This window comes from Parasteatoda tepidariorum, chromosome 5, assembly GCF_982258835.1.
Source record: "Parasteatoda tepidariorum strain Cologne lab strain chromosome 5, Ptep-v5.0, whole genome shotgun sequence".
Classification (NCBI taxonomy): Eukaryota; Metazoa; Arthropoda; class Arachnida; order Araneae; family Theridiidae; genus Parasteatoda; species Parasteatoda tepidariorum.
In genome coordinates, this window is record NC_141759.1 from 101,732,000 (window position 1) to 101,759,779 (window position 27,780).

The window sequence follows — 27,780 nt, forward strand, 5'->3', positions numbered from 1 at the left end:
ATGCATTTTTTTAAAAAATATTAGTTTTCCTTGACTTTTGTAGCTTTAATGCATTCCAATTACACTCATTGTATATATATATATATATATATATATATATATATATATATATATATATATATATATATATATATATATATATATATATATATATATATATATATATATATATATATGAGTGATCTCTTACCTATTTACATCTTATTATTTATTTGCATTTTATAATCTTTATTGTACTTATGGTGATTAGCAATTCTTAAAATATAGAGTGTGTGTGTGATATTTCTATTTTTGAAATAGGATTATTTTTAGTGAGAATGTTAAGAAACTGTTTTTGACAAGTACTAAAGATGCATTGTGTATTCAGCTCAAATTTTAATAACGTTTTTAATGTTAAAAAATTGTTTCCGAATAAAAAATGCATTATTTTTATATGAATCTCATATTTTCATTTTACAAATGGCCTTGATAATTTTTTGTTTTACATATTTTTAAATTTTATTATAATGAAAAAGTTAGTATTTATATTCCCTGAGGTTATTAAAGTAATTTAATTGTGTAATCATGCTGGCTAGTGACTTTCTGCTAATTATAAATAGGTGTCAAAAATAATTTTGTAAAATTTCAGTCAAAAAATTATTTAAGTATCAAAATTCATTTTTGTTCCTATTAAATTTTATCTAAGTTATCATGTTGCTTGGATTTTAAAATCTGGGCAACGAAAAATGTATCATTTATATGTGTCATCAATTCTTTGAGAAGCTCACTATTTTCCTTGGTGCTATGAGTTTTCATCTCTGTTATGCTTAGATTTATAAATTTACACGCACCAAAAAGGTATTGTTATTAAATGTTGCTTTAAGTGGCTCTTGATGCTATAACTTTTCATCAAAATTATCTGGTTATGAATGTTAAATTAAATACTCATATGGCTCACTATTTTTATTGATGCAATGAGTCTTCTCCTTTATCATATCAATGTCAAAATTTTTAATTCAGTGCAAAATGAAAGAGTTTTATTATTGAATGTATTAATAAATATTTATATGACTCACTATTTTTCTTGATGCAATAAGTCTTCTTCTCAGTTATCATATCAATGTCAAAATTTTTACTTCAGTGCAAAATGAAGGAGTCTTATTATTGAATGTATTAATAAATATTAATATGACTCACGATTTCTTTTAATACAGAATGATACACTGATCCAATTTCTTTTATATTAACTTTAAGAAACAAAAACGTGTTATAGGAACTTATTTGTTTGCTTTTTCTTCTGTTCCATGCAATTGTACATAACCTTGTAAAAAAAATAGGTTGTTATGTAATATATTTACCTAAAACCGAATATGAGCAAAAATACTGAAGTGTATGTAAGCAATAAAATTGTTTTGTCTTGTACTTACCCCATTCATTATTATACAGTTTTTCTAAGGTAATACATAACAGTTATTTTTAAGGAACTTTTTATAGCTGCTACATAAAATTTGATTTACAAACAATGCGCGATATACAATATAATAAAATTTCATGTAACAAAATTCTTAATGATGTGTACTCTTTTCTAGAAAATAAGGTTTTTGTTAACATTTCCATTGCTGTGATGACAAGGAAAATGTAACTAAACATTATTATGTATAAATCAAAATACAAATAGTATATAAATAGACAAAAAATTTTAGGAATCTGTTATAGATTTTACTTTAAAAATTAGATACCAAAATAAATAGATCGATGCTGCTTTGCATAATAGAACCCTTTCTGACTTTATTGACTAGAAAAACATAAACATTGTTCTTTTCTAGATTTTTAATTTAAGGCTCAAAAATATAAAGTAATTGCTCTCAAGGTTGAATCAAATATAACTTTAGTTATAATTGGAAAAAAATTACATTTGATATTGCTCAGGTTATAGGATATAAAAACCATTTTTGGCAAACAGATCAAACCACATAGCTAAACTAATACATTTTAATGATCCTTAGTTACCTGTTCCAAAAACATAACTGTTACATTTAATATTGCCAATCTCCTCTCACTGGTTGTTTAAACTTCTATTTCTTCATGATGTGATTTTTTTTTAAATAAGTACAATTGTTTCTGTGTATGTGCTTTTATGTGGAGTGTTTACTCGGATATATATTTTTTTTTTCCTCTGGGCTTAATGAAGTGTGAATATCTTGGAATGAAATTTTATTTCAGATGTACAATTGAATGAAATGTAATTTTGTACATATGTTGTTGATATATTCCGTCCATTTTTCATCATAAATGTTTGATAATAAATTTTTTTTTTTTAAAAACTTTGTTTTGTGTTTATTATAAGTTCTACATTTGTTTACTTATAACATTTTAGCCCATTAGAGCCGGCATTACCTTAACAACAATTCTAAACTTGCTTCTGCTAACATAAATTATTTTTATTTATTTATTTATTTATTTAAAAAATTACATAACTGATATGTGTCGAGGTTTCAATTAATAAATTTGCCTTTTTTGTTTTAAAGTTAAGCTGTTAATTTGTTTTAAATATAATTAGATGGATATTAAATCTCGTATAATTTTAGATTTAGATTTTTTAAATAAGAATGAAAATAATCCTTATATCCTCTATTGAAATCAATGCAAGACAGGTATTTTATATTATCCTGTAATAAACGTGTTTGAGACAATATGTATTTAAGTCATTCTCGGAAAAGTGCTCATTTAAATAAAAAATGACCTCAAACAGATTTGCTCTTCAAATTTCAAGATTTTGTGTACTGGTACAACTATATCGAATTTAATAACAAAAAAAACATTATGAGCCATGCTGTATCTAATTTACTGGAATAATAATTATTTTTATTAGTTAGAAAAATGAGGGAATACTAAATTTCTTCCATGAACAATTTTATTAAAAATTAATAGGCTTAGTTACATTCTCAAATACAGAATATTTATGGATAAACATTTTTATTTATTTAACGAAAGAAAAAGAAAATTTTGTCTCCTTTTATTAATTTTATTCTAAATGAGGGAATGACATACAATAAAAATGCTTACATTTATGTAATGCTTAAGATCTATGTTCACTAGAATGTTTTCCAACTGAAAACAAAGTTATTTCTTTTTGTGCTGCACAAACTAGATTTGGCTAGTATATTTTTGAATTGCCTTAGATGTAAAGACAATATGATGGATAAAACTTAATTTAATTATGTTAACATATTCTACCAGAAAGTGCAATATCACGTCTTTCACTTCTAAAAAACTACTCAACTAAAATAAAATAATTCCATTTTGCAAGAAGTATAACACTTTTTATTTACACAAAAAATTTGTTCTATAATATCGCCATAGCAACCAATGTTAAAAAATGTAGCTTACATATACTCAAATAACAAATAAATAAAATCTAGTACTTTTAATAAATTATGCATGCTGAAATGTAGAAGAATTTTTTTTTTTTAATTTAACTACATGTGTGAATGGGGACGCAATGAGGGTGTAATGATTTGCATTTAAAAGATATCTTGAAATTTTATTTGAATTCTAATTAGCAAATAACAACAGTTTATTTACGTCACTGAATAAAATAATTTTGACTTTACTTAGGAACATGAAATGACCATTTTTCTGAGAACTACCAACTTTTACAGAATGTCTCGTAATCGAATTTATAGCAAACAATATTTTATGTTATGTTTTTCAGCTAGAGTTGCACTCTTTTGTATGAAATTTAATTTATGGAATTGGCATTTATGGAATACCAATCAAATGAAAATCTTTAACGTAAAATTAAAGTGCCAATTTTAAAACTAAGGAATCATGGTTTCAAGATACTAAGCATTTTTTGTAAATAAAAAATGTTTGAAAAAATTATCTTATTTTTAGGAATTTAAATTTTTGCCAAAACACCCGATTTAATGTTTAACAATATTTAAAAAAAAATGAAAATTGCATCCCTTTTTTTTCCCCTCTTTCTTTTAGAATTTCAAGTTTCTGCCTGTGAAAACAAAAAAAAGTAATAAATGCCAATGCTATTTAAAATAAAAATAAAGAATACTTGAAAATCAATTTTTTTAATAAAGGTAAAACATATCTTCAAAAGTGCTAATTGTTTTTCTAAATTTCAATTACTAAAAAAATTAACTATTTTTAAGAATTTATATTCTTACAAATCATCCTTCTAAGAGCTTTTCAAAAAATAAATTATGAAAAATTTAATTTCCAACTTTTAAAAGCTCAATATTTTCCTAATTAAGTGTAAATGATTTTCTATGTTACGGTTTAGACAACACAAATGTATAATGCAAATAGAAGAATATTAACTTTATGCAAATGGAACTATGAACCTGAAATTTGTTTTCCTACTTAATGATATGCTTGCATATTTACGGTGATAAAAGTATTTCACTAAGGAATGGTTTTTAAAAGGAATTAATCTGTAATGTTAAAAAAAAAAAAAAAAAAAATCTTATTTTATCATTGAGCCGTGCTTGTTTAGCGAAACAAGATTATCCTTATTTTTTTATTTCTAAATTTGTTTCAAAAAAATGAGGTTTAAGACGCATTATTTTTTTAAATCTCTCTTTTTTCGATGTCTCTTATTGTTTTATCATTACGAAATGTGAGGTAGGTGTTCGGGAAATGCTCAGCTACCAGTTAGTTCAGTGGGTAGAGCTTTCGCCTACCATATCTTGGCCCTGCATTCTATTTAAAAAAGCAAAGTGGCTCAACATATTCTACTTTTTAATACACTATCCCCGGCGATTTCACAGCCAGAAAAGTCTACATTGGTTGGGCAATAGGCTGTCCACTCTGATTTAAATTGTCTTAGACTAGTGAGTGCGTACACCAGTACTATCTTCAGATCATCATAAAAGAGGAATTCCAAATAACCATTACCAATAGTCCATTATTGTAGTTCTAATGTAACCAAACTAGATGCTTTTTTTTTTTCTCTTTTGGCTCTCAAGCAGTGTAGTTTAAATTCGATTTCTTAGTCTAAATGCTGAGAGTTTGATAAGATTGTTCTATCTCTGATAGTGCCTTGTAAGTCATTTAAACTCCACTGTTCCCGATAACGCACGTAATGGAGCTAATGTTTCAGAGCCGTAAATAACGACTGGAGAACATGATGCGGAGATCCGGTGGTAACTACCGTCATCTGCTCGAAATAAATTGCACTAGTGCAGTACACACGCTGCTCGTATTCAGATCATCAGGCTGGTATTCAGATCATTAAAGGTCCCGCAGTGGACTGATCGTTTAGACACGGTTCCCAGCAGACCACCGAACTCAAGCATCACTGGCTGCGGTCAGTGTGCGGGTGGGTGACCACTTGGATCAGTCTGCTTAGGGACTGAGGGTGTGCGGTATTGGTCCTCGTTAAACTGTTCTACCGCAAAGTGCTCGACTTCGCGTGCAGGTCGTCGGGCTACCGAAGCGGGGGTGCCATCCCCTCTGCAGTGGATCAAAATTGTGATGGCATGTCGTCGGATCATCCTCAGGGATGTTTCTCAGACTGCCGCCAATAGCCCCTTGTGCAGCTCTAGTGCGACGTAAATGAACTACAACAACAACAGATCATTAAAGATGCATTCCACCGACAATTGACAATAGTTAATTAGCTTTGATCAAATGAGTTATTAAGAACCATTCTCACTAATTAAGCTTATCACTTTCCCAGTAAACTTAAAAACTGGTAGCAAAATTTTCCATTTTCGAATGTTTTTTTTTTAGAAATTGTGTCATCAGTTTTTTAAGCTTTCTGAGGATGTTGGTCAGCCTAACCATTCAGATTTTCACACCTCGATGGTCATCGAATGTGCGTGAATCACATTCAGTAAGAATGATCCGATACAAAAAAACCAACAAATAATCTCTTTTCTTTTAAGAATTAAGTAAGCTGCAAGCGTGCTAAAAAGATTAATCAGAGACACCTAATCACTTACTCGAGTTAACAGAAATAGGCAGCAAGATCATTGTAAACAAACAGCTGTAAGATCGTCAGCCGTATTTGAGGTTTTGCGGTTTTTCCTATTTCTTATCACAAAAATTAACATTACTGAGTAAGTATGCCTTTGTTATTTTTTATATTAGTATGAGCAGTTAGGAGATCTTTTGATGTTCACATCAAAGATAGAGGATAAAGAAGCGACTATTCATCAGACCGTATAATTTTTAACCTCTTCTGCTCTTAATTTGAAAAGCGCATGAAAGTGATATTAGGAAATAAATATCATTTCTGTTTATGTTTTTAATTTTTATAAGCATGAAAAAATTTACTTATTCATTTTTTTGGTTTTGACTTTTTTAAGTGAGTTAAGTTTACAACAATTAAATTTATTGATAAAACCTTTTAAATATCTTGATTTTAAATAAGAGCGTAAAACAGTGAACGTAAATGAATTAATCCATAATTAATTGTTTACACACATAAATCAGTAATTAATTAAAATTTGAAATAATGATAACTTGTTATCATTATTTTTAAAATTTTAATTAGTTAAAACCTTAAATATGCTTGGAATAGTTGTTTAAATGTGTTCTGAATGAATAAAAATGAACTTCACACAATTTTAAATTAATTAAATATAATTTTTAATAGATGCTTTTATGATCCAGACAAAAGTGAATTTAGCGATTTTTTATGTTTTGAGTTCTTAAAAAAATTATCTAAAAATGAGATTAAATTTACTCGTGCCATTACAGTAGCCCCAGTCATTACAGTGTCAGCAAGACTTTTTCTATTCATCACAGATATCTTCTGTTAAAATGAACACAGTAGCCTAAACATGTTATTTTTGTTGTTGCAATTATACTTTATGCTGGAGATCTATAGTTTGTCTGAAATAAGAACTCCCCCAGATATTCATCTGGGCCTGTGGCGGTGACTATGGTAACGAGGTATGACTATTTCAAGTAGGGGTGCGGGGTCACTGTTTCGGGTCGGAGAGAGAAAGGGAATCTTTTTTTTCGGTCTATTGTGTAGAGTGAAGCTACCCTCCCCAAAATGCACCATTTTTGTTTCCATAGCACCACACGGCCTCAGACTTTGTTGCAGGATGAATTCTTAGCTTAGACAAACTATAGTTGCTGACTCCTCTTGTTGATTCTCTAAGTACTTGCTCGGATTAGGAAAACATACCTTCTTTATCCTTAGGGTTATAGGCTGGCTTAAGGGATAATTTCCATATCATTAACTGTTGCACCTACTACAATCGCCAAGGTGCCAAATAGATTCTAAACTTGCAAATTTTTGTTACAAAAAAATATGTAGATGTTTGCCTGGTTATACCTTTCGAGTTGGACCCTTTCTGTGATGTCTTTTTTTTAGTTTCTCGTTGGCCACTGCCGGGTAGTCTTGGTGATTTGCGATATGGAAATCTCCCCAGGCTTAACACTGTCTATATTATCAGCACTCTCTTCATCATGGATAAGTAGTTTGAATATATATATATATATCATAATAAATAAAAACAAAAAAGCATAAAGAAAATTAAGAAAAACAATAAGTTTTTTCATTGTTCTGTAATTTTCCCTTGTTTTCTCTACATTTTGAACTTATATACATTTATATTTAAAAAAATATATCTTTTTTATACCCCTTTCAAATTTTTTCTATTTTCTGGTGATATATATATATATATATTTTTTGGTTCAACAGATTGTTTTCTTCATTAATTGGTTACCATTTTGTTATAGGGACTGTTTTGAAATCTTCTGTTTATTTGTTTTATAAGAAATGTTTTCTTAGTTATTTAATTTTATAAAAATGAATAGTTAACAAATAAATTTTCAAAATTGTAGTTAAAGTTGTGCGCTAATTTTTGTTTAAAAGAAAGTCAAAGGAAACATCACCTTTCTTATGTAAACACAGTGTCACAAAATAAAGGCAATTTTTTCTTTTTGAGATCGATTGACGGCAATTTTTTAGAAGAAGCATAATAAAGAGTCTCTAAAAGCATGGTTATGGAAATTTCAAAATATCTTATTGCTCAAATTATTATAATTAGTTGCAATGTAAGATTGTTTAATTTCTGGTATCTAATTGTCATAATAAGAAATTTTCTACTAAAATTTGTATTTTTTTCTCTTTTTTTACTTTGCAGAAATTGAATTAAAAAATTCTGAAAAATGGCTGCATGCTTTTCATCGCCAGGAATTTTCAGTTTGCCTCCAATTTTCGTACTTTCAAAAATATCTAAATTGGCTCAATGTTTAAGAGCTTGTGCTATGCCTCAAATTGAAGTGAAAGAAATAGATCTTCCAAGTAACTATATTTATATATATTCAATTATTTATTTAAATAAAAGGTATTTAGGGATTATCCCGTTGACCATTTTTGTATTTTGGGATTATTCCGTGAATCATTTCCACCAAACTCAATATTATTGCCAAAAAGTAGCTTCTGCGCCAATAACTGCAAATTTGATTATATTTATTATGTAATCCTTGACTATGCAAGTTAGTTTTCTTTAGCGTATTTAAACGAATTTATGAGTCTGTGACTGCACAAGGATAATGACTTGTTTGTTTGCGCTTTAAAAGCTATCAAGGATTTTTGGCTGCAAAAATGATTTATAATAATATTTGGAATGTATATAGTTAGATTGAAGAATAATTCAATGTGTAATTATTTGAAAAAAATAGAAGTTTTTACTTTGTTTTGATTCTTTATATTACACTTTTTATTACATATTTTTACACTTAAATTTTTGTGTTTAGAATGTTTATTTTGGAAATTGCTTTTCATTATGATGGCGCCAAGAATTTGCACATTTTCATTAGTATTGACTGTTCGATGGGATAATCCCAAAGCACAGGTCAACAGGATAATCCTTAAGTACAAAATAAAATATATATAGTATATATCTTGCTTCTCTCTTTGTTAAAAAATCTTCCATTTATCATTGCTGTCTCGGCTAGTTTTTCAGATTTTAGTCTCATAATGAAAAAAAACTATTAAAAGAAAAAAATATAACATTTTGAAGAGTTTTAGAGAATTGTTTAAAGAACATTATGATATTAAAATGTTGTCAATACCACCATTAGTTTTAAAAGGATTTTTTTTTATGTTAAGGTTAAAATCGTAGTTGTTTTTAGAAATGTTATTTATTCTATGAGTTATTTATTTCATGAAGAATTAGAAAGTTTAGCTGCTATGTACTAATGTATCTGAGGATATGCACTGTGTCTCATTTTGTTAAAATTTAGAATTAGTTTCTGATCAAATACAAAGTTTATTTAAATTTTTTTCTTTCACAAAATTTCGGTGTCAAAGAAAAAGTGATAACAGCCATAGTGGGCATGTTTTACAAAACAAATTGTTTTTACTATCATAAAAAATTAGGATTCAAAAATTAAATTGTTGTAGAGAGCTTTCATTATCTATTTTTTATTTCAAAACTAGTATAAAAATTGTTCTAGTTTTCTGATGAAAGTCTCTTTAATTTGTTTATTTGTTACATGGTAACTCAGAGCAAATTGGAAATATTTTGAGCATATACAGTTGAAATTTTTTTTCTAGTTTTAGATAACTTTGGGATTGATTCATCACTGACTGAAAAATGTAAGGATATTCTTAAAGATGTGGAAATTGCTGTTTGTGATTCTGATATTCTTGTGAAATTGCACAATTTCATGCCGCAATTAAAATGGGCTCACAGTACTTGGGCTGGTAAATAAAAGCATAATTTTTTATATTAATTTTAGTTTCTGTTGTTGTTCTGTTTAGTTTCTGTTAGTTTAGTTCTGCTTACAGTAATGTTTTATTTATTTAATTTTTTATAGGCATCGAAGGTCTTTTGAAAGCGATTCCTCAAGAGGTTTGAACACTTTCAAATATTTTATTTTTTAATTAAAAATAAAAGTTTTTTTTTAACAGCGTGTCAGGATTTGTATGTGGCAGGTTTTTTGTTTTTATTTTTCTGTACTTCCAGATTCTTATTTATTAGTGGCAAAGAAAAAAAAATTATTGTAAAAAAGGAAGAAAATATTCACATCTTTATAACTAATTCTTTTTTTTAAAATTTAATAACCAGCTAAAAAATAATTAAGATTCTTTTGTTTTTAAGATCTGAATTGAATTTTTGAGATTGAATAATTAGTGATCTCATTCTATTTTAGGATAAAGTTTCATTACTCTTTTTAATCAATAACTGAATTTTTTCAATATTTAATTGATAGAGGAAAGGTGTTATTTGTTCTTCCCAATCTATACCTGCCAAGTCTCCTGTTTTTTAACGAAGACTCTGTATTTTACCCCTATTTCCAGTTCACCTGTAATTCTCAAATTTCTTCGTATTTGTTAAAATTAATTTGGTGATAAAATATCCCCTAATGGCAAGAATACTTCTCTTATTCCTCAATAGATGGTGCTATTGTCAGTACTGCAGCGTGTTGAATGTTTATAGTTTAAGTAATTATAAATAATGGTTTAAAAAATCTTTTGATTAAGATTTATATACATATTTTTTACTTCGCTAAATATAATTACTGTATATTATTATCAATTTTGACTTAACATAATTATGCATGATGCATCAAAACTTAACTCGGAGCCCAAAAAAATGTCCCTAGTAAAATCTCCATTATTTTATTTCTCCAATGTTGGTAGGTATGCCATTGGATTTGTATACAATTTTGCTCAATCAAGCTATCCATTTGAGATTTTTTTTAATGCTTATCTGTATCCAAATAAAATAAAAACCTTGAGCTGAAATAGTGGTTGCTCAATTAATAATATTTTGTATCTTAACTAGATGACATTTTCACAATTTATGGACACTAATGTATATTCTTTTTTTTTCCCTATGTATTTTCAATATCAATAATAGTTTTTTGTATAATGATTTTTATTATTTCATATAGACATATCTACTCTTATTTTAAAAAGCTTGTCTATGCCTATTTTGTGCTTATAAAACTCACTTAATTTTCTTCTTATTTAGCCACCATTTACTGTGACAAGACACAGCGGGGATTCCTTTACCTCTCTAATAGCCGAGTATGTTGTTTGCCACATTTTAAATTCTGAAAGAAAATCAAGATTATGTTGGAAAAGTCAAGAATCCAAAGTTTGGTTAGTATTTTACACTGGTGAAAACAATTGAAAGGGCAAATGTTTTTTTTTTTTTTTTTTTGCAATAAAAAAAAATCTAACAAACCAAATGAAACCAATCTAAAATTAGACTCTCAATAAAAAAAAAAGGTAAGTTGTAAATTTTAGGCATCAACCATTGACAGATAAATGCTCATGTAGGGACGTGTGCAGTGTCATTAAATAAGAGTTGGTGTGAAAATAATTTTATTGAACAATTTGAATCTACTATTATGAAAAATTGAAAGAAATTATTTAAGAAAAATTAAACATGATAAGGTATGTGATTCTTCTGCTAATTCATGAATATCTGAGATTCTCAAGACCTTTGATTCGTGGACTGAATCAATTATTTATATTCCGACAAAATTTTCTCGGAATTCTACTAATCTAAAGTATAAATTTCGTTACTTATGCAAAATCTTGTTGACAAAACATTTATTCCGCCCTTACCAGCACTCTCTAAATTCTCATTCACTGCAATAAAGATTATTTTTTTTACCCAGATTTGTTAGAGAAAAACGCAACTTTGAGAACACAAGATTCCATAATAACTTTGGCTAAAATTAAGGAGCTACTGAAGCAAACACAAAAGTATAAAATTGATAACAATTCAAATATTTAAAAGATATGATAGATTTGTTCCCTTTTTTATTTAGCTGCAATTAGATCGAATGAATTTTTAATGTGGTATTACAACATTAAAATTTCAAATTGTGCATTTCAATTATCACTTTTCAGCGCACTGGATATCGTCATAAATCCACATTTTCTTTTTTTTTTTTTTTCGCATTGAATGCAATTGATTTTTTCTTAGTTTTTGAAATTCCAATATTATCACGATACGCAAAATTTAGCTTGCATATTCGAGTAATTACTTTTTGATGCGCTCGATTTGCATTAAGTGAATGCGAGGTTTTAATCTACTGCTGTTGCCACATGATTTTTTAAAACTTCGATATTAATATGGTGCTGAAAATTCAAATCGCGCATCCGAGAAAAGGAAAAAAATATGCGAGATTCTCGCGTCCTCACGCTGTGGTGAAAACGCTGGGTTATATCACAAATCTTTGTTCAGTTATTGCCGTGTATTTCATGTTTTTTTTTTTTTTAACTTTTGATACAATGGCAACAAGTGTGAGAAAGGTGGAAGTCAGTATATATATTTCAATGTATACATTCTTTTATGTGTTCATGAGAAAAAAGTTTATTTGATTAAGACATTTTTTCTCTTTTTAAATTTTATAAATTTTAATTTGGTGCATAAAACTGAATCTTTCATGTACAAAAAGACTGAAAATGAAATATTTTTTGAAAAAAAAAATTACACATTGAGAAAAAAAATTCTGATATTTATTTTTATCTGCAATCACATGTCTGAAAAACTGAACATATTTATTTTATGACTTATCCATTTTTGAGAATGTCTTATATTTAAAAGTTAGCTGTTGATCTTTAGTAATCTTCATAAACAAAAATATATTCTTAAAAATTTATTTCTTTAAAGGTTGCCAAATAATGTTTTTTCTAATCATCGATCACTAAATGAGCTGAGTGTTGGAATTTTAGGTGTTGGAAATATGGGATCTGGCAGTAAGTTATTGTAAAATATTTGCATGTTCTATTCCTGTATTGTTGCATGCCATAAAAAGTTTGCAAAAGAAAAAAAATCTTTGAGGCATAAAGTAACCTCACAAATTTTAACTACAACTGTTTCTATGATTAATAATTTTTAATAAAGTAATTAAATACAGGAAGAAAATACAGAAAGCAAATCAAAGAGTGAGCAGACTGACAAATTAGGGAGTCTAAGTCATAGCAAGGCAGGAAATATATCAAAGTTTGAGTGAGCTGGTTAATTAGTAATTAGGCTGATCTAAGAATGAGCAAATCAGTTTAAAGATAAATAAAAATATTTTTTCCCTACCAGCATAGTAGACAGTCTTAACTGCTAATTTTTTATCCTTTTTTGCAACTATAAAAAGTATCAGGAATCAGATAAATTATTGTTTGCTTAATAATTAAATTATTTATTTATTCATTAATATTATAATTTTGAAATGCAGTTTATGAGTATTTTATTTTTGAAATGTCATGTGCTAAGCACCAGCTTTAATAATCATTGAAACTTGAGCTGCCAAAATTAAACTTTGTTAAATACAATAGCTATGATGCTAAATTCAATGAAGAAACTTATATGTTAGGCACTAGAGTTCTTGAGCAATAAGTTCTACAGATTTATTTAAAAATTGCAGAAAATCTATAGCAATAGGTGTTTCTCGCAACCTCGGAATGTAACAGCACAGTTGATTCTATTGTTAAGTTCTAGGTTGGTACACTTATCATCAAATTCTGTTTTTTTTTTTATTAAAATATGATTCACATTTCATATTTAAAGAAACTTTGAATTTACTTGAATAATATTATTTATTTATGTTACATCTTGAAAATTATTTCGATAAATTTCCTTCCTTGATTGAAAATTTCTTTCTCGGTTGGAAGAGAAATGGAGTGGAAAAAGGATTCATTTTAAAATTTTTGAAAAAATATGATGTATAGTTTATTCTTGATACTGTAGTGTAATCTACCACTTCAAAAATACAGTTTCAATTTCCTAGTATATCATAGATGAAGGTTGACATTATTGATAACAACTCTTCCCACAATACCTTAATGTTGAAGGGTTGCTAAAAGAGTTTCGAGTTAGTACGTTTAGAATTGAATATGTTCTGATAAGTAAAAAAATATATTCTAAAATATTACTCTAAAAAGTAGAGTCATGCAAGATAAGAATAACTACTAATAAATATGTATGCAATGATAGTTGACTATAAGTCTAAATACTACAATGATAATTTTATTTTTAAAAGTAAGAAAAAAATAATTGTGCATTAAATGGAAAAGAATTGGTTTTGTGATCAAATATCTCGAACAAGTTTTCGAGATTTCGAGTTCAGAATGAAATATGCTCTAAAAGGTAGAAAAATATATTCTAAAATATTACTCTAAAAAGTAGAATCATGCAAGATAAGAATAACTACTAATAAATATGTATGCAATGATAGTTGACTATAAGTCTAAATACAACAATGATAATTTTATTTTTAAAAATAAGACAAAAATAATTGTGCATTAAGTAGAAAGTAATTGGTTTGCGATTAACCTATTTTGTGATCTTTCCAGAAAAATTCTTTTTCTATTTTAAAAAAAAAATTCGACGTAACAAATTTTTGGAACTCTTTGAAATAAGAATTCAAATTAACATTAGGTGGATATATAATGGCAAGGGGATATTTTTTTTTTGACATTGCAAGGTTTTTAGGATATAGATATAGCAGGGTTGCCACAGGCGACTAAAATGCAACTATTTGCAATTATTTTTGGCATGAGGCTACTATGGCAACTTTTTTTGCCTGAAAAGGATAAAAAACAACTATTTTCAGGGACTATTGGGAGACTTTTCTGTACTCCTAGCAATGTTTTTTTTTTAAAGCATAAATTGGGTGGAAAATCTACACCCCACAAGATGGTTTCTGAACGCACTGATTTTTTTTTTCTTAAAAAATTTAGTAAATTTGAGTCTTCACTTTTTAAATCGTTCAATCTGCACAGACTCCATTCTAAGTCTATTTCATTTCTCGATCGCCTTTTTATTGATTATTTCTACGAAATTCCACACGATTTAAAAGAAAAAAATTCTACCATATCATGATGCTGGAATTTCGAATTTGAGTAATCACTTTTCATATATATATATAAACATTTACGTTTATATAAAAAGGATCATATTTGCCACCAACTTGACTGAATGGATCATGGCATATGACAATTAAGCCATTAACAAAATTTTAGTCATATTTTTGATGAATTTTTGTTCTTATTTAGGCAACTATTTTCCTAGTTTTTGGCTACTATTTTCACGTTTTAGGCTACTAAAAGCAACTATTTTGTTCAATTTTTCTGTGGCAACCCTGATATAGAGAGTATACTGTATTATTCCATCTATGAAAATGTAGCTTTGTTTTTCACAATTATGCCTTTCTTATTTCTATAAAATTTGAAACTGGATAATTTTTTTTAGTTGCAAGTTTTTTGAAGTCGAGGGGTACAACTGTTAATGGTTTTGCCCGAAGACCTCGAGCTCCTGGCTCTCAGTGTTACTTTGATGAGTAAGTTTTATTTACTTTTTCAGAGAGTTCTTGTTAGTTATCATCATTATTACAGTTACTATTACTTGGGTAGATTACTTCTACTACCACCTCCATGATCTTATAAAACACACCTGTTAATCCATTGTAATTAAGTATATTCTCGATATCTCAAAGTTGAAGGGAAGCTAGAAAAATATCAAGATAGCGAGTTTTCGAGATAACAAGTTCAGAGCATGTTCTAAAAAGTAGAAAAATATTTTCTAAAAAGTTGAGTCATGAAACATAATAATAACTACTATTAAATATGTATGTAATGATAGTCGACTATAAATCTAAATACAACAAGGATAATTTTATTTTAAAAAGTAAGGCAAAAAAAATTATGCATTATATAGGAAAGAATTGGTTTATAGCAAACTTACATTGTGATTTTGCCAAAAAAAATTAATATTTTATTTCCATAAAAAATCAACATAAAAAGGTTTTTGGTAAGTAACTCTTCGGCATAGGAATTCAAATTAACATTAGTTGGATATATAATGCCAAGGAAGGAAATGTTTTTTTGACATAACGAAGTTTTTGAGGCATAGAAGTTTAAGACATCTAGAGTACACTGTTTTTTGATAACATAACAAGGGTTTCGAGATATCGAGAGCGTACTGTATTTTGATAACATGACAAGGTTTTCGAGACATCGAGAGTGTACTATATTTGGATAACATGACAAGGTTTTCGAGACATCGAGAGTGTATTGTATTTTGATAACATGACAAGGTTTTCGAGACATCAAGAGTGTACTGTATTTTGATAACATGACAAGGTTTTCGAGACATCGAGAGTGTACTGTATTTTGATAACATGACAAGGTTTTTGAGACATCGAGAGTATATTGTATTTTGATCTTTATCTTATAATAAGGAGAACAGTAACTCCCACTTCAGCTGTGTGCTATTGTTTAATTGGTTGAATAGAGGTAGCACATTTGCTTTGAAAATTTGCAGTTAGAGAGTGTGAGAGATCATATGCCAAAGATGATGTCCAAATATAGGTGAAGTAGGAGCTGCAACACAAAGAGACAGGAAAAGAGGACCCACTACTTGCTCGCAGAAAGTGATCTACCCTTGTGCATTTGCCGCATGCTTCTCATAATAGAGCCTAATATTTTATTATAGTGTATGTTGCATACACGGTCTAGCGCTGAAACACAGAAGCGCCATATCTTAGTGATAGCGCCACCGTAACTGCCAACTCTACTGGATTTCCAGTAGATTACTGCATTTTGCTAGTTTCTCCTAGTTTAATAAAAATTCTCCTGTTTTTTTTTTACATTTTAGAAAATCCCCTAAAATGTAATAAGTTTTCTAAAAAAATCCCTATTGAAGTAGAATTTTTGCATAGATTAATACTTGCTTGAATATTTAAATAAGTATTGCTGATACATATTGAAGCAACATATTTTATAGAATCAATTTAAAACTTTTTTTTTGTTCTAAAATGCCCAGTTTATTTTTATTCAGAGCTCCTTTTTTAAATTATTTAAAAAATCTTAATTATTTTTTATGAATTAACTGCCTATTACTATTCAAAATTATGAGCGAACATGATACGCAACATTTCAGCATATTTAATGTCAATCAATTATGACTGAAAAATTCTCAATGTGTAAAACATTTAGTACATTATGCAACAATTATAATAAAATTTATATTTTGTAAAATCTAACTGAATTTTTTCCTATCTATGTTGGCAGCCACTTATTCCATGATGCTATACGTGTTAGATATAACGCAGATGAGTCTTGTTTTAACCACCTGCCTGTGTAACAACCTTGTTATCACACCTTATTAAACAAATTTAACAATAATTGTGTTATTCTTCAACCCCAAGACACCTCTCCAACATGTATGAAATCTAAAGATTTTAATAATGGAAATTAAAAAGAAAAATAATAACTAATTTTATCTATAGAGGGGGTAGCCTGGTTGGCAGGGCGCTTGGTTCCCGTTTGAATCCAACCAGCTGAAGACTCCCCACATACAATGGTGACTGGTGCTCGTTAAATTCGTAAGGCCACAGAGTCCTCCATGTACCCATAACAAATTATACCTCTGAGAGAACTGAATTGGATATTTATCGTTTCTTGGTACAGATCAAAATTAAGATTTGTGGATGAATGAATGGATGTATGATTGGGTCCGCCCTATAAACGGGTGTGACGTATGGGTGTGATAGAAGTTGAATTCTTGGCTATAGATGACGCCACTGGAAAGCAAGAACAATTGCAACCCTTGCTTTAATAGCCTTCAACAACAATTTTATCCATATAAAGTTTATACCTTATGCTAATTTTCTTTAACAATAAAAGAGACTTAATTCCATTCAAAATTATAAGATTACAATGGATAAAAATAAAACTACTTTGGATTTAGTTTGTAAATCCAGTCTTAGATAATGTAACTCATCATCAGCATTGGCACGACAGCCCTTTGTGAGCCTGGGCCTTCCTCAGAAGCTTTTCCCATTCTGTCCTTCTCCCAGCAATTGTTTTCCAGTTCTTCACTTTTAGGATGGCAAAATCCTCATCTACACAGTCCTTCCATCTCTTTTTGGGCCTTCCTCTTGGCCTTTTATTGGAGGGGGTTGCATTAGAGACTCTCAATGCTGTTCGTTCTGGGCTCATTCTCGCTACATACCCGGCCCATCTCATTCTATAATGTAACTAGAAGTTGATTAAATTACATTTAATTAAAGATATAAATGTTTTTTCTTAGTTTATAAAACATATGAATTTTTTGAAATGTTTGAAATTTGTATCAAAATTTTTATTTCAGGATTTATACTAAGTTAGATGATGTCCTTCCAAAGTGTGATTATTTAATCAATGTTCTCCCCACCACTCCCCTCACCTCTGGACTGCTAAATAATAGTGCATTAGAAAAATGTACAAAAGTAAATTATGAATTTAAATACATTACTTCAGATATTTATTACAAATTTATTTTTCTCCAATATTTGATTGCTGCAATTATGTTATCTCAAAACACGTATGAGGCAAGCAATTTGAAAAATAGATATAAGTGATTCTTTTATTTACAGGGTATCTGTGCACCTGGAAAGTCATGAATTTTGATACTGAACAAAATATGTCCTGAAATGTCATGATTTTTACTATATTTAAAAAAAAAAATCATAGAAAGTCATGGATTTAGGTCGTCTGAAAATCTAATTTTTAAAATGGGAATAACCTTCCCCCAATTTCATGGTGTTCCGAATATCTCAATTTAGATATAAGAGTAATTCTGTTTTTTAATTGATTTAACGTTATAATAATAAATGCATGTTAAAGCTGTATTTCATATCATTCTAACTTGAAAAATAATAATGATACAAAAAAAAACACGATGAGTTTTGCATTCATGCAACTTATCTAAAGAATAGGGTTGGTAAAAAATCATGATTTTAAAAAAATGGATTTATTTGATTGCAATCAATTTTTTTTATTAAATCAATTTTTTTAAAATTAATTTTACATTTAAAAAGTATTATGTAAAATGTTATAATATGCTTAACATTATTTAAAAAGCAACTTAATAGCGAAAATAGGTTATATTTCCAACTAAGATGGATAAAAATATTATTAATTATTACAAACTAATCATTGAATAAGTAAGATAATTGTAATGTCTAAGGTCAACATTCTAATGCAAACAGATTAAAAGCAAGGAGGTCGTTTTTTAATTAGATATTCAATAAAAGAGTAAATTGGGTAAAAGAGTAGATTCAATAAAAGAGTAAAAAATATTACTGAAAAAAAATAATTATTTTAAATTACTCTGTATCTTATCATTATTGTCATACACTAACTGCATATTTGTTATGTTATGTGTTTTATCCCTTGTATTTAAAATAATCTTAAAATTAAATGGGTATGATTGAAATGTTTTCATTATCAACTAATAATTTTACATCATCTTAATTTTTCTATAACATGGTGCGTAGCGTTTTTACGAAGTGTAAAGGTGCTTATTTTCGATTTTCGTTTTTTAAAAGACTTTAAAGGTGCTTTTTTCATTAGGTGCTTTTAAAAAATGCTTAATCCCTTTTCAAAAATGAGATTTTTTTCTTTACCATGTCAATTTTTGCCAAGTATTACGCAAAATCATGCTTTTCACATTGTTCTATTCGACATTTTCACAACTCATTAAACAACAACTATTTCGGCAAACAGTCAGTCCACAGCGTATGAAAGCACCAATCATTTTACATGTTTAATGAAATGCTGGGAAGTCCGCATGTGCGCCTACTGAGCTGGGTTCGGTGAGATTCTAGCACTCTCATGTGCAACTCTACTGCATTTTGCTAAATATTCTAAATTTTCAGGCTTCATTTTCCACCCTCTGAAGACAAACCAAAAAATCTCTCGATCTTTTTAGGGTGGCTAATATAATCAGGAAAAGAGTTCTTTTTCAGAAACTAGTTGTTTTCTAATGATCATGCCAAGTCTTTGAAAATTATTTTGTATTTTGTAATGTATATAGTGCTTAAAAATATTTTTTGAGTGTTTAAAACATATTTAAAAGGTGCTTATTTTTTGTTGAAAGATTTGGCTATGCACCCTGTATAATTAACTCCTTTGGTATGGTAATATATCTGACCCAGTTTAAAAATTATAGGCAAGTATGGAGCAAATAATTAAAGGGAATATAGGCAAATAATATGGGGCTTCCTACATCTGCATCTTCCATCTGTCTCCTATATCTGTTTTCCTATATTATATTTTAAAAGTTTCATGCCACTCTTACCCTCTTTAGTCTTCTTCTTTTTTTTTTTTTTTACTTGATTTTAAAATATTATAATTTCTATATATCTTCCTTTTATTAATGCTTTGCTTAAAACCTTCATTAACAATGAAATCAGACTTTTTTTTTTATTAAATCACACTTGGAAAAAAACATTTATTAATTACGTTGCATAAAAATTATTATCGACTTAAAATTAATATTATTTTTAAAACTCAATAGGTTTAAAATAATGATCATTAAAATAAGAAAAAAAACTCACAATTGATATAAATCAATGGTATTTTTGAAAATCAAATGATTTAAATCATGCCAACCCTTCTAAAAAAAGAAACATAAATTACTAAATTTAACAAGAGTATAATAAATTAATCATGTTTATTGTTAAACCAATATCTTTATTTCGAATTTGTAATTTTATTATTTTAATACTTAGCTATTTTGTTCACAAAAGCACTGTGACCAAATGATTTGCCACCTAACAGTTTTTAATTCTTTATTTTCCTTGAATTGTAACTATGAAAAACGTTCACTAATATTTTTAGTAAGTTAATGCCAAATTGAACGAGTGTATTCGTAAAATTTTAGATAGTTTGAACTTTCTAAAACTGATTATTTTGTTTTGTGATGCCATCAACGAAAGCTATTTGTAAGTTTAAAAGAGAGCAGATTGTTGTCTCTGTGCAACAAAATGGCTGAAAAGTATCTTATTACTCAAATTGAAGGGTAATAATAATAATATATGAAGCATTTTTAATTGAAGGTAACACAATACTTTCAACACCTATGTGATATACACCTAAGAGAAAAATGAAGCATGATAGCAGGAATTGAAAAGGACTGTGTAGAAATTTAAGAAAAACATGTAATTGACAATTCTTCAAATTGTAGAGAGTTCATTCTAAATACAAATACAAAAATCCCTTACTTTCTCATGATCTCTCTTAAAGATCTCTCACTCAATTCAAGGAGAACTTAAATTTCTTGGACTTGCAAAAGTGGGATCACCAAATATTATACTAAGTGACAAGTTAATTAGTCAATTTGTTTATTTTGGTTTTTATGTTACGTATGAAAATTGCTAATGAGTTAAAAACGTTGTTTTAATGATTTAATTAAGGAATAATAAATGAAATATTTGTTAAAGTAATTGTATATATTGTTATAAATTGTAACTAGGATTTTTATTATTGATTAATAATAACTTATTTTTGATTGTTCAACATGAAATGCATGATTCATAATAAATGCATTCATTATAAAATTTTGCAAATTTTTTGATAATTTGTGAAAACCTCTTTTAAAAAATGCTTGTATATTAAAGAAAACTATAAAATTCAATGCATTAAAGTAAGCCACTGTAGATTCAGTTTCTGAAAAGTGAGTCATACTGTTTAGATGCTTGGAATCCTCAGTCTTAAATAGTTAACATTGAGATGTAGTTTGCTAAAAATACAGATGCTTAAAGAAAATCTGAAGCAAGGCCCATCCATGAATAATATTTTATTCTTGGTTTAATAAATTTGATTTATGATAATATTGATCCACTTTTAAATAATTCAAACATATGTACAAAATATCAAGTGATATTTATAAGCGCTGGCAAAATTAAAGGACTTGTTTTTTCTAATCTTCTACTTTAAATATTATAAGGAGCCAAAACTTGTAGGTTAGCAACTATGTCAGAGAATTGAATTGCTTAGTTAACCAATAGTTATGATTTAGGTGTGTTTTTTGTTAATGAGTTAAAACCCTTGTTTTCATTTTTTTATTTTAGTTATTAAAATTCTTACTATTTCTCCTATTATTTGCTAAAATAGCTCTTATACTATATTTGAAATTTAATCTATCAAAAAAAAATTGTGATAACTTCTATCAATATGCTTCTTACATGTTTTTTTTTTATTTAGAAACCAGTTTTCATAAATATTGGCCGGGGGAGTATTATATCTGAAGCTGAATTACTAAAAGCTTTAAGGTATGGGAAGGATCTTAAAAGTTTATGAGAATAGTTAATCTTATGTTTTCAAAAACAATTAAAATAGAGTAATTTTGTTTAGAAATGGTTGGTTAGCAGGAGCAGTACTGGATGTTTTTGAAGAAGAACCTTTACCTGAAACCAGCGAACTGTGGGATATTCCAGAAGTAAACTTAATATAAACTTGATTTTACTTTTTGCTTTGTTTTATTTTTCGTTGTTTAATCTTAATGTTAGCTTGTATGTATTTAATTACTTTTTATTAAAATAATAACCTTAGCATTTACTAAAAGTATTTTTTTAATTATTTTAAGTGATGCAGCACAGAGAGATATTTTTTTACACATGGAATGAAAGAGGTATTTATAGATTTAAAAAAAATTGAAAATATATCATTATAGTCAAAGATTTCTAAGTCAATTTGCAGAATTTTATTCAAAAGATCTTTACTATCTGTTGCTGTAATTCCATTCCGTCAACGATTTATTTTATTCTTCTCTGTTGAACACCAGAAATCACATGTACATGTTGCCAAAATTGTTAGAAAATCCAAGAAAGTGCTTTTTAATTAATTCTTCCTTTTAGGTTGAAAAACTTCACTGCACATACCTCTCCAAAATTGTTAGAAAATCTAAGAAAGTGCTTTTTAATTAGTTCTTTTGTTTAGGTTGAAAAACTTCACTGCACATACCTTGACCTTCCCACTCTGATATGTCCAAAAGATGACCCTAATGGATTAGGTCCATCTGCTTAATAATTATGTACAAATTATTTGAATTCTTCCCCCTTTTTTTGGCAACAATAAACATTATGGCATGTAAGTCTGCAACTAAACCTTTTCTTTATTATTCCCATTTTAAATGGTGTAGCTTAATGTGTAACATCTTAAGAAAAATTAAGATTGTGAAGAATTGATTTAATTTTGAGAATGACTATGTGAGTCATTATTTAAAACTGCAAAAGCTGTTACTCTGAGTAAATTTTGCTAAGCAACAGTGACTATCATCTAACTATTTTAAGCAACTTAAAGGAAAAAGTGTCCTTTTAAATTCAAATTTTAAAAAGTGTTTAAAAATAATTAGGCTTCACATTTTATTCAATATTATTATTATATAGATTTATTTTATAATCTAAAGGAATGTTCAAAAGATTAAAGAAATATTTAAAATACTAATATTTTTTTTTATCATTGCACAGTAAAATAATAAACATTTGTTAAAATTAAAAATAAATTTTTATTTCTATTAATTCAGCTAATGTGCTTTTCTGCTTTTTTTCCTCTTTAAATAAATAATTTTTCTTTTTCTATGAATATGAAAAGAAAGTGATTGAAATGCATTTTTTTTTAGTTAATGAAGAAGGCATTTTTTTTTCTTTTTTTCCAAGGAAAATAAAGAACATTTTTACTGTCTGTTATTACTTAAGAGAAATAAAATATTTTTCATTAAGATGTTAAATGATAACGCATGACTTTTTTCAAGATTATTTATAATTTTTTTCTTGCTCAGGTAGTTATAACTCCTCATGTATCAGCATTGTCAAAGCCAGAACATGTAAGTATAATTCAGATATTTTTCAAAATTTTTGATTCAGAATTTATCGATTTTTATTACAATTATTCTTGCTATCATTTTCTACTGATTTCTTGGAATTAAATCTATTAGCAATTTTTTTAACCATATTTTTCTCCTTTCTTCAGTTGATTTTTTAGTTTAAGTGCTAATTTCTTTGTATACAAGTAATTTCTATTAACTAGGTAGTGTGCCCTTTAAAATACAATATTTCCCAACATCTCAATACTTGAAACAAAATTTTTTTTTTTTATCCAAAAATAAATCAATTTATAAAATTTAAATCATATGCTTTTGGTTTAAACTAATTTTATATATGTTAGATAGATAAATTTAGAGGTTGGGCAGCTCTAAAGAGTGGGGCACATTGACCAGAGGTCTATTGTACCCAAACCCTACATTGTGATTAGCAAAAAAGCTTTAAAGCTAAAACGAAGTTCAGCAAACACCTGACAGGAATATCATGCAATTCTCAGGTCTTTATGCAATGTTGCCCTAAATGCTCAAATCTTTGAGCAGAATAGACCTCACTATCACAAAGTATATGTCGTGAAGTCTCCTCTTCAAGACGACAACCTCAAAAAAGAGAGTTGGATTCAATACCCATAATGTATCAGTGTCTCCTGAGGATGCAGTGTCCAGTGAGAAGACCAATGATCTTCCTTAAGCTGTTCTTGTTTAGCTTAAGATGCTCTTTTTGACAATATTATACTGGAACAGTCACAATTCAGCTCCTTAGCTTGTCTCTGTGTTGCGCCATTGCTCATGGGCAATTTTGCCATAGACCTTGAATATAGATGCCCTGAATAATGTGGGAGAAATTCCAAAGGCTGGTTCAGGGCCCCAGAAAATCACACTAGAGCCAGCCCGTGCTGTTTCATCAGCTAGCTTATTTCCAGGAATACCCATATGTCCCGTTACCCAATATAGGTATACCTTGTTATGAGTAAAAAGGTCATAAAGTACCAAGAAGCACTCCCACGCTAGTAAAGAGGTGAATTTAAATTTATATTTGTTTAATAAATATTTTGCTCGTAATCTATCAGAATCATTATTAGGGGAAATTGGTAATGGGACGCAAAAAAAAAAAGAATTTATTGCTCAGTCTCATATATAGTTTTATATTTTGGTGGTAAAAATGTTAATTTGTAAAATTTTGCTTTTGAAGGACTTATAGGTCCTTCAACTAGCTAACACCCTGTAATTAACATTAAATTGTTATTAAAACAGACTTTTGAAAGGCCTATATATATATATATATATATATATATATATATTTTATTTTTATAGTTTTTTTTTCATTTATAAACATGAAAGTTTTTTATTAATATTTATTTTCTCTTAAAATATAAATTGAGAAACAGCAGAGCGACAACAAACTTCTTTCATTTAGTATATGTTTTTGTATTTAATTTATCAGATACATTCACCTTTAAAGTTGGAGTTTTATTTTCTTCAATTACAGTTCCATTAAGATTAATACAATTACAAGAGTAATTATATTCTTTATTATCTCTCTTACAAGAGTAAATATATTCTTATTTCTTTGCTTTCCTCCATAATTGGAATTAGATTATGAATTAGTTAATTATCACAATTAAAATTTTTGCACAACATAATGCATTAAAAATAATCTAAAGTAATATTTATGTAACTTGAAATTAAAAGGACAGTGGACTTTAAAAATTGATTTCTTTATTTTTGATACTATACTTGAACTAAAGTGTGTGTAACATAAAATGTCTTTTGAATTTTTTGAAATCATTTTAAAAATTTAAAATTTTACTTCAGTTAATCATTCATCAATTAATATGGGAAACAATTTTTTTTTAGTAATGGAGTGTTATTTAGTGAATTTTCGATATGATTTAAAGCCCTTTTTGTAACAAAATTTTTTTCATTTTTCTTTCCAATGCACAGTTATATAATAATACAAATGATTAAAATAGTGGGACACTCTGTGTAATACATATCAACTGAATATTTTCCAACTGATTGTAAAAGAAGCATGCGTCAATGCAGTTTCTTTTTTGCACTGAGCTGTGTAAAATTTTAACCCTAATATGAATGTTTATTCAATTAAAAGATATAATTTTATTGCTGTTAACTTGAATTTTAAAACTTATAATCTGAAATATATTTATTTATTTTAGATTGCTGAAGAATTTTTTCAAAACTTGACTAGTTATATTGATGGCCATTCACTACGAAATGTCGTAAATTGGTCTGCTGGTTACTAAATTTATTGGTAAGCTCTCATAAAAAATTTATTTTTAAATAAAAATGGTTTTACTAGTTAAATTTCAACAAATTGTCTGCTCTTTTCTCAAATTTACTCTTCTTTAATATATTAGGAACTAATATGTATTTCAAATTTTTGTGAAATATCTGTACTTCTAAAATCTGTACTTAAAAAAAAAATAATATAAATGAGTTTGGGTCAGGGTTTTTGACATTAAAAATTGGTTTTTGACAGGATTGATTGTAAAATAAGCACTGGTTTTTTAGAGGTAAAAACCTCTACAAAACTTGTATCTTGTTTTCTTATGTTTAGAGCAAATAATAATTTTTTTAATAAAATATTTTTTTAAATTAACAATTAATTTGTTATTATTTGCTTTTATATTTACCTATCTCGTTATTATTTTATATTTATCTATCTCGATCTATCGAACTTCGATGTGTTGAATACCTTGTTATGTCAAAAAAATATTTTCCCTTTGGCATTATACATACACTTAATGCTAATTAGAATTTCTATGTCGAAGAGCACATTCTCTTGCTATGTCGAATCTTTCTCGAAATAGAATTTTTTTGGAAAAATCACAATATAAGTTTATTGTAAACCAATTCTTTTCTATTTGATACATAACTGTTCTTGTCTTACTTATAAAAATAAAATTATCATTGTTGTATTTAGACTTATTGTCAACTATCATTGCATATATAAATTCGCTATCTTGAAATTTTTTTAGCACCCCTTCAACTTTGAGGTATAAAGAATATACTACATAATCAAAATGATTCGATAAGATGATTTTGATTTCTTATGATTTTTCTTTTGCAATGCATGTTTCTTCTTTCAATACTTCTTTCTTCTTACTAAAAAATTTTAGGGCTAGATAATTTATTGTACTAATCGCTTACCCTTTTACATAAATGAAAATAATATTATAAGAGTTCTTGATCTGAAATACATGAAATGGTTTGATAATTAAAATTAATATTGGAATATATATAATGAAACAAAACCTATTAAATGTAGGCAATTTTTATTTATTTATTCTACTTGAGATGTATGAAATTGTGATATAATCCTATTGAAAAAAAATAAATTTTTTATATTTATAAGTAAGTTATTTTTTGTCAAATATATTATATAACTTTTTTCTAAAATTTGATGCTTCAAAATTTAAAAGAACATATTTATACAGATTTGTATAAATATGGATTATATAAACAATATTGATACACATTTTATATAAATTTGAAATAAAAGGAAAATACAATGTCACAAAAGATATCGGTTTTTGACTCATAGATTTTTGACCTGACAGTAAAAATCTTGCATTAAAAACTTTTCTACCTTCATTTAAATATAAAAATTTATTAAAAAATAACCATTGAAAGTATGTTTAAAAATCTGTACCACAACCACATTAACAAAAAATTTTGCACTTTATTAATGTATATAGTACTTAAAAATATTTTTTGAGTGCCTAAAAAGTGCTTATTTTTTGTTGAGAAACATGGCCGCGCACCCTGATATCTCTTATAATTGAGAATGGAAAATTTAAACGATTTTTTTCTTTTTTGATATTTTTTTATACAATTGAATAATTTCTACTTATATTTACATGGAAAAAAATTATAATATGGAGTTTCATCTACAATTTTTTCCCCTTAGTGTTTTGGTTGAATACATTCTTTTTTTTACCCCTTTGTGATTAAACTTCTCTTTTCAGAGGTATTCAAGGACTTTGCCCTGGACATTTAACACTTTTGCACACCACAGACCATGAAGCACTGATTTCTGAAAATAAAAGTTTTGAAATTATTAAAACATGAATTGTTACAGTTTTGATTACTGTAAATTAAAACCTGCTTTTTAATGTAAATATCAAAATATATTTTTTACGTTGTGATTTCGAATAAATATTTTATAATTGTTCCTATTGATTGTTGTCTTTCT

General features: G+C 27.6%; 1 protein-coding gene across 3 annotated transcripts; it reads left to right on the plus strand.

The window, feature by feature from the left end:
• Positions 1–5,916: 5,916 nt before the first annotated feature.
• LOC107441073 (uncharacterized) lies at positions 5,917–27,763 on the plus strand. 3 transcript variants are annotated; one of them, XM_043053442.3, is made up of 13 exons: positions 5,917–6,009; positions 8,100–8,260; positions 9,518–9,667; positions 9,781–9,815; positions 10,941–11,071; positions 12,597–12,682; positions 15,171–15,258; positions 18,072–18,189; positions 21,950–22,017; positions 22,100–22,184; positions 23,526–23,570; positions 25,742–25,836; positions 27,554–27,763. In XM_043053442.3, exons 2-12 carry the CDS (start codon positions 8,125–8,127, stop codon positions 25,826–25,828), a joined length of 1,029 nt encoding a protein of 342 aa, XP_042909376.2. In that variant the 5' UTR covers positions 5,917–6,009; positions 8,100–8,124; the 3' UTR covers positions 25,829–25,836; positions 27,554–27,763. The 3 variants fall into 3 exon arrangements, with proteins under 3 accessions (XP_042909376.2, XP_042909375.2, XP_042909377.2); XM_043053441.3 differs by having other exon boundaries at positions 5,931–6,056; XM_043053443.3 differs by lacking the exons at positions 21,950–22,017; positions 22,100–22,184 and having other exon boundaries at positions 5,931–6,056.
• The last annotated feature ends 17 nt before the right edge of the window (positions 27,764–27,780 follow it).